We start from the raw sequence: 14502 nt of genomic DNA on the forward strand, positions 1-14502 counted from the left end.
AATTATTGTCTATATTGAATACATAATTTAAACATTCACAGTGTAGGTTGGAAAAAGTATGTGAACCCCTAGGCTAATGACTTTTCCTAAAGCTAACTGGAGTCCAATCAATGAGACAAGATTGGAGATGTTGGTTAGAGCGGCCTTGCCCTATAAAAAACTGTTTGCTATTCACAAGAAGCATTGCCTTATGTGAACCATGCCTCGAACAAAAGAGATATCAGAAGACCTAAGACTAAGAATTGTTGACTTGCATAAAGCTGGAAAGGGTTACAAAGTTATCTCTAAATGCCTTGATGTTCATCATTCCACGGTAAGACAAATTGTCTATAAATGGAGAAAGTTCAGCACTGTTGCTACTCTTCCTTGGAGTGGCCGTCCTGCAAAGATGACTGCAAGAACACAACGCAGAATGCTCAATGAGGTTAAGAAGAATCCTAAAGTGTCAGCTACAGACTTACAGAAATCTCTGGAACATGCTAACATCTCTGTTGACGAGTCTACGATACGTAAAACACCAAACAAGAATGGTGTTCATGGGAGGACACCATGGAAGAAGCAACTGCTGTCCAAAAAAATACATTGCTGCATGTCTGAAGTTTGCATAAGTGCACCTGGAGGTTCCACAGCGCTACTGGCAAAATATTCTGTGGACAGATGAAACTACAATTGAGTTGTTTGGAAGGAACACACAACACTATGTGTGGAGAACAAAAGGCAGAGCACACCAACATCAAAACCTCAGCCCAACTGTAAAGTATCGTGGAGGGAGCATCATAGTTTGGGGCTGCTTTGCTGCCTCAGGGCCTGGACAGCTTGCTGTCATCGGCAGAAAAATGTATTTACAAGAGAATGTTAGGCTATCTGTCCGCCAATTGAAGCTCAACAGAAGTTGCGTGATGCAACAGGACAATGACCCAAAACACAGAAGTAAATCAACAACAGAATGGCTTCAACAGAAGAAAATACGCCTTCTGGAGTGGCCCAGTCAGAGTCCTGAGCTCAACCTGATTGAGATACTGTGGCATGACCTCAAGAGCAGTTCACACCAGACATCCCAAGAATATTGCTGAACTGAAACAGTTTTGTAAAGAGGAATGGTCCAAAATTCCTCCTGACCGTTGTACAGGTCTGATCCGCAACTACAGAAAATGTTTGGTTGAGGTTATAGCTGCCAAAGAAGGGTCAACCAGTTATTAAAACCAAGGGTTCACATACTTTTCCCACCCTGCACTGTGAATGTTTACACGGTGTGTTCAATAAAGACATGAAAACGTATAATTGTTTGTGTGTTATTAGTTTAAGCAGACTGTGTTTGTCTTTTGTTATAACCAATTTATGCAGAAATCCAGGTATTTCCAAAGGGTTCACATACTTTTTCTTGCCACTGTATGTGAAAATGCCATTCATTGACTACAGCTCAGCGTTCAACACCATAGTGCCCTCAATGCTCATCACTAAGCTAAGGACCCTGGGACTGAACACCTCCCTCTGCAACTGGATCCTGGACTTCCTGACGGACCGCCCCCAGGTGGTAAGGATAGGTACAGTGCCTTGCAAAAGTATTCACCCCCTTGGCGTTTTTCCTATTTTGTTGCATTACAACCTGTAATTTAAATAGATTTTTATATTTATGTAATGTAATGGACATACACAAAATAGTCCAAATTCGTCTAGTGAAATGTAAAAAAATAGCTTGTTTCAAAAAATAAAATAAAAACGGAATTGTGGTGTGTGCATATGCATTCATAAGATCTGGTGCAACCAATTACCTTCAGAAGTCACATAATTTGTTAAATAAAGTCCACCTGTGTGCAAACTAAGTGTCACATGATCTGTCACATGATCTAACCACCTGGGGCGGCAGGTACCTTGGGCGGCAGGTAGCCTAGTGGTTAGAGTGTTGGACTAGTAACTGAAAGGTTGCAAGACCGAATCCCCGAGCTGACAAGGTAAAAATATGTTGTTCTGCCCCTGAACAAGGCAGTTAACCCAATGTTCCTAGGCCGTCATTGAAAATAARAATTTGTTCTTAACTGACTTGTCAAGTTAAATAAAGGTAAAATAAATAAATAAATAAATAAATATATATATAAATATACATACACACATAGACCTGTTCTGAAAGGCCCCAGAGTCTGCAACACCACTAAGCAAGGGGCACCACAAAGTAAGTGGCACCATGAAGACCAAGGAGCTTTCCAAACAGGTCAGGGACAAAGTTGTGGAGAAGTACAGATCAGGTTTGGGTTATAAAAAATTGATAGAATATGGCACCACAACAAACCTGCCAAGAGAGGGCCGCCCACCAAAACTCACGGACCAGGCAAGGAGGGCATTAATCAGAGAGGCAACAAAGAGACCAAAGATAACCCTGAAGGAGCTGCAAAGCTCCACAGCGGAGAGTGGAGTATCTGTCCATAGGACCACTTTAAGCCGTACAAACCACAGAGCTGGGCTTTATAGAAGAGTGGCCAGAAAAAAGGCATTACTTAAAGAAAAAAATAAGACATGTGGGAGACACCCCAAACATATGGAAGAAGGTACTCTGGACAGATGAGACTAAAATTGAGCTATTTGGCCATCAAGGAAAATGCTATGTCTGCCGCAAACCCAACACCTCTCATCACCCCTCGAACACCAATGAAAAACATTGGCAGTGACTGGGAAACTGGTTAGAATTGAAGGAATGATGGATGGCGCTAAATACAGGTAAATTATTGTTTCAGTCTTCTAGAGATTTGAGACCGGGACGGAGGTTCACCTTCCAGCAGGACAATGACCCTAAGCATACTGCTAAAGCAACACTTGAGTGGTTTAAGGGGAAACATTTAAATGTCTTGGAATGGCCTAATCAAGGCACAGACCTCAATCCAATTGAGAATCTGTGGTATGACTTAAAATTGCTGTACACCAGTGGAACCCATCCAACTTGAAGGAGCTGGAGCAGCTTGCATTAAAGAATGGGCAAAAATCCCAGTGGCTAGATGTGCCAAACTTAAAGAGACATACCCCAAGAGACTTGCAGCTGTAATTGCTGCAAAAGGTTGTAATTGCTACAAAGTATTGACTTTTTTGGGAGGGGTGGGGGGGGGGGGGCACTGTGAATAGTTATGCACGCTCAAGTTTTCTTGTCTTAATTCTTGTTTGTTTCACAATAAAAATATGTTGCATCTTCAAAGTGGTAGGCATGTTGTGTAAATCAAACTTTACAAACCCCCTCAAAAATCTATTTTAATTCGAGGTTGTAAGGCAACAAAATAGGAAAAATACCAAGGGGGTGAATACTTTCGCAAGCCACTGTAACAACACAGCTGATCCTCAACACGGTGGCCCCTCAGGGGTGTGTGCTAAGTCCCCTCCTGTACTCCCTGTTCACTCATGACTGCATGGCCAGGCACGACTCCAACACCGTCAAGTTTTCCGATGACACAACAGTGGTAGGCCTGATCACCAACAACGACGAGACACCCTATAGGGAGGAGGTCAGAGACCTGGCCGTGTGGTGCCAGGACAACAACCTGTCCCTCAACATGATCAAGACTAAGGAGATGATTGTGGACTAAAGGAAAAGGAGGACCGAGCACACCCCCATTCTCATCGACAGGGCCGCAGTGGAGCAGGTTGAGAGCTTCAAGTTCCTTGGCATCCACATCAACATCAAACTATCATTTAAAAAAAATGTGTTTCACCTTCATTTAACCAGGTAGGCCAGTTGAGAACACTGCGACCTGGCCAAGATAAAGCAAAGCAGTTCGACAAAAACAACAACACAGAGTTACACATGGTCCAAACACACTAAGACAGTCATGAAGAGGGCACGACAAAGCCTATTTCACCTCAGGAGACTGAAAAGATTTGGCATGGGTTCAGATCCTCAAAAGGTTCTACAGCTGCACCATCGAGAGCATCCTGACTGGTTGCATCACTGCCTGGTATGGCAACTGCTCGGCCTCCAACCGCAAGGCACTACAGAGTGTAGTGCATACGGCCCAGTACATCACTGGGGCCAAGCTTCCTGCCATCCAATACCTCTATACCAGGCGGTGTCAGAGGAAGGCCCATGGACTGTTCTCTCTGCTACCGCACAGCAAGTGGTGCCGGAGCGCCAATTCTAGATCCAAAAGGCTTCTTAACAGCTTCTACCCCCAAGCCATAAGACTCCTGAACAGGTAATCAAAGGGCTACCCAGACCCCTCTTTTACGCTGCTGCTACTCTGTTTATTATCTATGCATAGTCACTTTAACTCTACCTACATGTACATATTACCNTAGGGCTTGTAAGCATTTCACTGTCTACACCTGTTGTATTCGGCGCATGTGACAAATACAATTTGATTTGATTTTGTAAGTGTAATGTATTTTTTATGAGGATTGTTCAATTAACTAAATGAATTTCCATCCAGTAAAATTTTTATTGGGGATACGATGTCACATTTCCAACATTTCTGAGCCACAGAATGATAAGAATTTCCTTTCTAAAGGTTCCATTATTTCAGTGGCTGTACCCTCTTCTCAGCTGTATTACAGTCAGTGGTTCAGCCTGACCCCATGTTCCACATTCTGTTCTGGACACCTGCCAGACACTCACACCAGCTCCCCCCTGGCCCCACTAATATGTTTAGAATGTTAAACACGCTAACAGCATACTGTATGATATGATTATGGAACACAGAGGTAGCTATGGACGAGTAACACACTGCAAATACAGAACTGTTCTCTCTTTACCTGGAATCGTCCGAGACTGTGCTTTGTAGCTGTTATTGACACTGTTATGGTGCTCTCACTATAGCTGTGTACTCTGTCTTACTGGACTGCGGAGCCCCACCTGTTTTGAGCCCCACCCTTTAATCAAAACATTTTTATAAAATTAAAAAATTAAAATAAAATTGGGGGTTGCCTGTTTTTTATGTTATTTGGGCATTAATACGTGTCACATATCAGTTTGCAAACAATGTAATTTAAAAATATATATTTTTGAATTTATAAAGCTGCATATACATTTGGTAACTTTTTTGCTTTCTTGAGTAAGCCATCTCCAAAATGCTTCAGCCTAGCTCAGTACTTTCTGTGGTGGAGGGGCAGCCAGTGGAAAATACAGAACATAGGGGTTGGTAATGTTCTCTATTTGCGCCGTGATTTCCTCAGTGATCTGTCACTCATGGGGACACTACGTCACTGCCAAATCTAAGGGTAGAGAGTCAAAGCCCGTTAGATCTACAGTAGCTTTGATTGGACTGATACTTTCAAAATCTTAGCTAGCAGTCATCATCATGAATCAACTCGACAATCTACTGGCAAATCCTTTTTAATACTTGTCATATGAAGAGAAATAATGAAGAGAAATTATAGATAAAACGTATCTGTGTTCATCGGCCATAAACATTACACAACAAGTTGGAAATCGCAAATTCAACAATGAGTGGTTTGGAAGGAATCAGTGGCTAACTGCAAGCATTGCAAAGCAATCACTAGCCTGCTATTCAGTGGAGTGGGTGTGTGATCCCAAGTCTGGGTTTAAGGGTCTCTTTTCCAAGCTTAAAAGGATACATATTTAACATTGGCCATGCTGTCAATCCAGCATGACTATTGCCATGCTCAAAACAACTGGATACTCGGAACTGGGAAATCGGACTTCAGTGAGTTCAAGACAACTGGAAACTTGGGGAAAAAACGAGCTCCGACTGGGAAAATATGTTTTGAACAGTCATCCAACTTGGAATTGTAAGTCGGGAACTTGGGCCTCTTTCTAGAGCTCCGACCTGAAGATCACTGACGTCATGATTCAACCTTGATTTTTNAGTCATCCAACTTGGAATTGTAAGTCGGGAACTTGGGCCTCTTTCTAGAGCTCCGACCTGAAGATCACTGACGTCATGATTCAACCTTGATTTTTTCCCCAGAGTTCCCAGTCTTGAAAGCACCATAAATCCAGAGAATGCCAGACTTTGATGACAAAATTTGCCCACGAAGGCACCTTCCTGTGGTGAGTCCAAACATGTCTTGTATGCTGCTGCATAAATTATGTAATATGCCAGGGAGATATGTATACTGTAGCTAAGAAAGTAATACTAAGTGTATGTAGTGTAGTAAGTTGTTAGTAGCCCATGTGCCTCACCCTAATAATTTGGTTCCTTTTCCCCTTTTAATTTCCCCTACTGTTTTGACTTGGTGGTGCACATGTAGCCTATAACCTGTTTAGAGAAATGTAATCATCAAATATTGTAAGAGCTTTCATTGTCTGCTTATATGCCCCCTTCACTTATCCTATGGTTCTGACTTGGTGTACAGGGAGAATACTGTAAGAACGGCCGATGTTCTGAATTCTGTCGCTGTACATTTAAAAAGTGCTGAACAAATAGTTATATTGACTACATCCGTCCTAGCTCGCTCATTAATGTCTTAATCGAAATTATGGATTGCCTCTTATCCACTTGTTGTCCCCTTATGCCATAATTTGTACATCTCAATTGTCAGTAGAAACCACATTTGTTTAAGCAAGTCAGCCATATCAGCTATGATTTTTTAAAGGCAGTAAATGAGGCTGAATGTACTGTTTCGCTGCCAGACAAGGCTCCGCTGATAGACAGGTGTAGCAGTGGTACGTTGACTGTGCCTTTAAACAGCTTGGAAAATTCCATAAAATGATGTCATGGCTTTAGAAGCTTCTGATAGCTAATTGACATCATTTGAGTCAATTGGAGGTGTACCTGTGGATGTATTTCAAGGGCTACCTTCAAACGCAGTGCCTCTTTGCATGACATCATGGGAAAATCAAAAGAAATCAGCCAAGACCTCAGAAAAAAAAATTGTAGACCTCCACAAGTCTGGTTCATCCTTGGGAGCAATTTCTAAATGCCTGAAGGTACCACGTTCATCTGTACAAACAATATTACACAAGTATAAACCCCATCGGACCACACAGCTGTCATACCACTCAGGAAAGAGACGCGTTCTGTCTCCTAGAGATAAACGTACTTTGGTGCGAAAAGTGCAAATCAATCCCAGAACAACAGCAAATGACCTTGTGAAGATGCTGGAGGAAACAGATACAAAAGTATCTATATCCACAGTAAAACGAGTCCTATATCGACATAACCTGAAAGGCCGCTCAGCAAGGAAGAAGTCACTGCTCCAAAACCTCCATAAAAAAGCCAGACTACGGTTTGCAACTGCACATGGGGACAAAGATTGTACTTTTTGGAGAAATGTTTGGTCTGATGAAACAAAAATAGAACCGTTTGGCCGTAATGACCATCGTTATATGTTTGGAGGAAAAAGGGGGCGCCTTGCAAGCCGAAGAACACCATCCCAACCGTGAAGCACGGGGGTGGCAGCATCATGTTGTGTGGGTGCTTTGCTGCAGGAGGGACTGGTGCACTTCACAAAATAGATGACATCATTAGGTAGGAAAATTATGTGGATATATTGAAGCAACATCTCAAGACATCAGTCAGGAAGTTAAAGCTTGGTCCCAAATGGGTCTTCAAAATGGACAATGACCTCAAGCATACTTCCAAAGTTGTGGCAAAATGGCTTAAGGACAACAAAGTCAAGGTATTGGAGTGGCCATCCCAAAGCGCTGACCTCAATCCTATAGAAAATTTGTGGGCAGAACTGAAAAAGCGTGTGCGAGCAAGGAGGCCTACAAACCTGACTCAGTTACACCAGCTCTGTCAGGAGAAATGGACCAAAATTCACCCAACATATTGTGGGAAGCTTGTGGAAGGCTACCCAAAATGCTTGACCCAAGGTAAACAATTTAAAGGCAATGCTACCAAATACTAGTTGAGTGTATGTAAACTTCTGACCCACTGGGAATGTGATGAAAGTAATAAAAGCTGAAATAAATCATTCTCTCTACTATTATTCTGACATTTCACATTCTTAAAATAAATTGGTGGTCCTAACTGACCTAAGACAGGAAATTTGTACTATGATTAAATGTCAGGAATTGTGAAAAATTGAGTTTAAATGTATTTGGCTAAGGTGTATGTAAACTTCCGACTTCAACTGTACATGCTAAAATTGCTACTGAACATATGGAATTGTTCTAAGATGGTCATACCATGGACCATTTAGCTATTTAATTTAGCATTTTAGGACCCTTTCAGCTATCAAATTATTCTTTTTTTTTTTTTTAATGATTTGATAAAATATTGAATTTGGCCTTTACTACTATAGCCCATAAAAAAGCATTGAATAAAACATTCATAAATGGAAAAAAAGTTATCATAAGGAATAAGGTTTTGAAATGTCTATCCTATAACTAGGAGGTACAGTGGAGAGAACAAGTATTTGATACACTGCCAATTTTGCAGGTTTTCCTACTTACAAAGCATGTAGAGGTCTGTCATTTTTATCAAAAATCCAGAAAATCACATTGTATGATTTTTAAGTAATTAATTTGCATTTTATTGCATGACATAAGTATTTGATCACCTACCAACCAGTAAGAATTCCGGCTCTCACAGACTGTAGTTTTTCTTTAAGAAGCCCTCCTGTTCTCCACTCATTACCTGTATTAATTGCACCTGTTTGAACTCGTTACCTGTAAAAAATACACCTGTCCACAAACTCAATCAAACAGACTCCAACCTCTCCACAATGGCCAAGACCAGAGAGCTGTGTAAGGACATCAGGGATAAAATTGTAGACCAGCACAAGGCTGGGATGGGCTACAGGACAATAGGCAAGCAGCTTGGGGAGAAGGCAACAACTGTTGGCGCAATTATTAGAAAATGGAAGAAGTTCAAGATGACGGTCAATCACCTCGGTCTGGGCTCCATGCAAGATCTCACCTCGTGGGGCATCAATGATCATGAGGAAGGTGAGGGATCAGCCCAGAACTACACGGCAGGACCTGGTCAATGACCTGAAGAGAGCTGGACCACAGTCTCAAAGAAAACCATTAGTACACACTACACGTCATGGATTAAAACCTACAGCGCACGCAAGGTCCCCCTGCTCAAGCCAGCGCATGTCCAGGCCCGTCTGAAGTTTGCCAATGACCATCTGGATGATCCAGAGGAGGAATGAGAGAAGGTCATGTGGTCTGATGAGACAAAAATAGAGCTTTTTGGTCTAACCTCACTCGCCGTTTTTGGAGAAAGAAGAAGGATGAGTACAACCCAAGAACACCATGCAACCGTGAAGCATGGAGGTGAAAAACATTTCTTTGGGGATGCTTTTCTGCAAAGGGGACAGGACGACTGCACCGTATTGAGGGGAGGATGGATGGGGCCATGTATCGCGAGATCTTGGCCAACCAACCTCCTTCCTCAGTAAGAGCATTGAAGATGGGTCGTGGCTGGGTCTTCCAGCATGACAACGACCCGAACACACACCAGGGCAACTAAGGATAAGAAGCATCTCAAGGTCCTGGAGTAGCCTAGCCATCTCCAGACCTGAACCGAATAGCTTTGGAGGGAGCTGAAAGTCCGTATTGCCGCGACAGCCCCGAAACCTGGGATCTGGAGAAGGTCTGTATGGAGGAGTGGGCCAAAATCCTGCTGCAGTGTGTGCAAACCTTGTCAAGAACTACAGGAAACGTATGATCTCTGTAATTGAAAACAAAGGTTTCTGTACCAAATATTAAGTTCTGCTTTTCTGATGTTTCAAATACTTATGTCATGCAATAAAATGCAAATTAATTACTTAAAAATCATACAATGTGATTTTCTGGATTTTTGTTTTAGATTCCGTCTCTCACAGTTGAAGTGTACCTATGATAAAAATTACAGACCTCTACATGCTTTGTAAGTAAGAAAACCTGCAAAATCGGCAGTGTATCAAATACTTGTTCTCCCCACTGTATAAGAAAGCTCAGTGAATTTTTTTGTTTTTTTTGGACACATTATCTTTGTTGGCACAAAACTACCTCCATACTTCCATTTGTTTGTATGGGTTACCTTCAGACGAGTCCTTTGACACTTGTAAGGGTCGTAGAGCAAAAATGCTGTCTCCCCTTTCCATAGTGGGGACATATTAGTTTGTAGCTCAAACGGTTCGGACACTACAGACAGAATATGGCACATCAGCGTTACCAACTTCAGACGAGTCCTGTGACACTTGTGGGGTCGTAGAGCAAAACGGAGAACACCATCATGTTGATTTTTGGGATGTCTCATGGTCTGTCAAACACTGCTATAGTTCTGTCACCTTTCACCGCAGATGCGGAAGTGTTACATAGGCGGATGCGGTGGATTGAGACACTCGTATTGATCTGTATTTATCTCACTGTGCTATGAGTCTCACTAATGTACAGTATATTATTTGACTGTATTCTATCTCAGTTAGTATGAGGACCCAGTCTTGTCTACTCACTCAGCAGCTGGCGGCGCAGGACCTGCAGGCTTCTCTTCATGGTATCATGTGGTCCGAGTCCACTACCACAGTGCTCATGGTTCTCTGTGGAACACAACCACACCAGAGAGAGAGAGATTAAGATACTGCACTGTCAGGTAGCACGGTTAGCTCAGGTAACTCAGTCAGATACTGATGTGAGTAAGTGAGGACATAGAGGAAAAAGAGAGTGAGAGAGCGAGAGATTGAGATGGGAGATAGAGAGGATGGACAGAGAGACAGACAGAAAGAGACAGACAGATAGGAATAGAGATTTWAAAAAACTGTCAGATAAAGACCAGGGCAGACTAGTCTGTGTTTACATTTGCTAATCAGTTCAGCCAAAAACAGAAAGAACTCAAAATGTATTGAAAAATAAACTCCCTCTAACAATAAAGAAATATTCACAGCGACAGGCATTAATACTTATCCATGGAAAAGCAACATAAATCAGGGTTGGGTTAGACCTTAAATGTAAAGACTTGGCTCCTTAACACTGGCTAGGCATTATTTTATATACAGTACCGGGCAAAAGTTTGGACACACATACTATTTTTACTATTTTCTACATTGTAGAATAATAGTGAAGACATCAAAACTATGAAATAACACATATGGAATCATGTAGTAACCAAAMAAGTGTTAAACAAATCAAAATATATTTTATATTTGAGATTCTTCAAAGTAGCCACCCTTTGCCTTGATGACAGCTTTGCACACTCTTGGCATTATCTCAACCAGCTTCACCTGGAATGCTTTTCCAACAGTCTTGAAGGAGTTCCCACATATCCTGAGCACTGGTTGGCTCTTTTCCTTCACTCTGCGATCCAACTCATCCCAAACCATCTCAATTGGGTTGAGGTTGGGAGAAAAACCCTTGAATGAGTAGGTGTGTCCAAACTTTTGACTGGTACTGTACATAGACTTGGAATCACTGGCCACTTTAATAAATGTTTAACTAATGTTTACATACTGCTTTACTAATCTCATATGTATATACTGTATTATATTCTACTGTATTTTTGTCAATGGCACTACATTGCTCAATCTAATATTTATATATTTCTTAATTCCCTTCTTTTACTTTTAGATGTGTGTGTATTGTTGTTAATCGTTTTTAGACAATACTGCACTGTTAGATACTACTGCACTGTTGGAGCTAGGAACACAAGCATTTCGCTACACCCACAATAACATCTGCTAAATATGTGTATGTGACCATTACAATTTGATTTGAGCTTGGTGTGATGTCATGGTTGTACTTTGATTGCATTATAAGAGTTATGATTTTCTAAGTATTCCCTTCAGAGTAGAGAGTTGGTCCTCTTGAACCTGCTTCTAGATATATCCTCCCACCACTTGGGATATTACTATTTGCAGCTTGTCTTCCCAATTGGTTACCGCTTTAATATTCTCATCTTTTAATTCTTCGGTAATTCTGTATAGGTACCCCATTACATTCTTGGCATACTTTGTTATATTTCTGAAGCTATACTGTATATCTAATGTACGTTGTTGAGAGTTTTATAYGGTCCCACTGCTTCAGTAAGATAGCTTCTTACTTGGGAATGCAGTACTTTGGGGCCAGCCTCCAAGTTCAATTAATAAACTACAGCTCATCCAAAACAGTGCTAACAAAAAGGTCTGCCATACATCACCCCCATCCTTGCTGATCTCCATTAGCTACTTGTTCCTCAAAGAATTGACTATACAATTCTCATCCTTGTCTACAAAGCCCTATATGGCATCGGACCCACCTACACTCCCCCCACGTACCCTATGTTCAAGCCACGCCAAACTCCTACATGCCCCCAGGACAAGGCTCCGCCCAATTGGGGACCGTGCCTTTTCCTCCCACACACCACACCTATGGAACTCCCTTCCTGATAATCTCTGTGCTGTTCAGACTGTTGTGGCTTTTAAAGCAGGCCTGAAGACTCATCTCTATCAGCTGACCTACCATTATGTCCCCCTTCCTAGACTTTGATTGTTGCTTTCATGATATGGTTAGATATTGTCTTGCCCAACTCACACCTCTCCCTTGTGAATAATGAGCTAGCCTAGATTACCCGCACTTTAGGCCTATTACCTACGTGTGTTGCACGTCCAGCCCAGTCCCGATCCCAGCGACCCACTGATACCAACTGCGGTACTGGATTAGCAGTTGGCGGCCGACAGCTGAGGTGGGAGAAACCTTTTCCAAAAACCACCCATCGGGACATCCAGCTCAGGGGTAGGGCGACCCGTAGTTCATCAGGCTCTCTTAGTGCTATAATACCAGGGGAACTTGAGTGGTGAATACACTTCCTCCGCTTGGCAACTTGTTATTATTAAATAAATATTCGTTTTACACCCACGAGTGCCCGCCACAAACCCTTCACCTCAACCATAGATAATGGCATTCCACAGCAGGCCTATATGGACAAATGACCATTGTTAGCACATTGACACACTTTCCCTGTTTGTGTATCCACTCAGTTGCTTTAAATACATTTAACCTCTCCCAAGGTCCAGAGCCTTAATGGATCCCAAGGGGTGTGGGTGGCCTCCACTTCTCTTTCCCAGCCGGGTAGGTGGGTTAGGCCTAAATTCCCTTATTTTCCTACTGTAAACTATTTCCGCCTCAAGGACCCATTGTGCCAGGTTCCTGACCAATAGCTTGGTCCCTTCCCTAATCACAGTTAAATAGATATACCCGCGTGTTTAATAACACCTTACACAGACCCTGGCCACTTAATATCGGCCACTTTCCTGGCTGAAAACAGCATATACAACTGTTCCTAACGTCCCTGGGAGGGAAACCAGCGGAGATCTTCACCACACCTCCACGTTTCGTCCACATTACCTGTAATTTAAAAACGGCTAAATTAGACTAAACCCTCTCACTTTCTCCGGTTAGTTAGAATCACAGGAACCTATCCACATTCCTGCCCCCCAAGTACACATTAGCTAACAAAAACCTACTCAAACCTACTATGGCGCCCTCTCACACTCCTTGTCTTGTTCCCGGGGTCCTCTCTAAGGGACCAGCTCAGGTCCCATAATACAGTGCTCATCCTGTCTTTCCACCAGGCAACCTCCCTAGGAAGAGCCCAGGAGGCCAGAGCCAATCCAATGCCACTCCATTGGTATTCCATTGCCTGGTTCCCCCACTGGTCCCAATTGGGCACCCTGCCTCATCAAGACGCGTACAACCTTCTTCCTGACAGGACCTCTAGATCAACCTTAGCAGTGCCCAATTTGCTCGATCTAGGGTGCTTTCAGAGAGGCCACGGACCTCTCCTTGAACCGCTCATCCAGACGGTCCTCTATATTGCCCCTGATCATACCGGTCATACCTCGTCGAGTTTCGGCAGACCGGACAACTATACCTGGTGTGCAGCCACTCCCGAAAGCATCCAACTTGGAACTCATGGTTACACCTCAACCTTGTAGCCATTTCCCTGCCTCATGTCTCTCTAAACAGATAGCACATAATACATATGCATCTCCATGTTTCTGGTATCTGATTCTCTCCATACCTTACCCCTGGAGAGGGGTTGACCTCCGGAGCAGTAGCTCGGGCTTCACACGGCTCCGGTATCTCTTGGTCATCACTATGACCCACTAGGTCTACCGGTTCCATGAGGCTCACCACCACTACTTCCACCATTTCACCCTCACTCGAACTACCAAATGATTACCCCTGAGGACAACCCTGAACTCCACCTACTGTACGTCTGAGGAGCCTGGATCTCTTATCCTTTCCGTAGGTTCTCCTTGTAGCACAACGGGCACCCTGTGACCCCTCACTAGCCAAGGAGCCTGTATTATATCCTTATACCCCCCCACCAGGACCTCCACTCATTCTTTCGCTGGCTGACACATGCACCAGGTTCCTCCCTTCTGGCCCCTAACGGGTGTTCAGGATGGGATTAGGCGTATCGGACCCTGACCATACACGATATCCTTCCACCCATCAGCATATGCTGCTCATCCTCCCTATCCTCAGGTCGTCCAAAGGCCCCTGTTAGCCTCAATGGTAACACATTCCATGGCCATAAGTGTCCCAAGTTCCGCCCCTGCAGGTCCTTTACCCACCTAGTGGCATGTGCTGCAGATTGCTATTATGGCCCCTCTAATCACCCCTCCCTGTTCCTCTTTCGTCACTCGTTTACA

General features: G+C 43.1%; 1 protein-coding gene across 3 annotated transcripts in view; it reads right to left on the minus strand.

The window, feature by feature from the left end:
- Positions 1 to 14502, minus strand: part of LOC111973377 (transmembrane protein 108) — a 297121-nt gene that overhangs the window by 235580 nt on the left and 47039 nt on the right. For all 3 annotated transcript variants that reach the window (XR_011480957.1, XM_024000721.2, XM_024000722.2), the window contains exon 2: positions 10327 to 10410. Coding sequence is in view for 2 of the 3 variants with exons in the window: in XM_024000721.2 (XP_023856489.1) it covers positions 10327 to 10366 (40 nt within the window). In the remaining variant the exon portion in view is untranslated. The remainder of the gene's footprint in view (positions 1 to 10326; positions 10411 to 14502) is intronic.

This window comes from Salvelinus sp. IW2-2015, linkage group LG14 (genome assembly GCF_002910315.2).
Source record: "Salvelinus sp. IW2-2015 linkage group LG14, ASM291031v2, whole genome shotgun sequence".
Lineage (NCBI taxonomy): Eukaryota > Metazoa > Chordata > Actinopteri > Salmoniformes > Salmonidae > Salvelinus > Salvelinus sp. IW2-2015.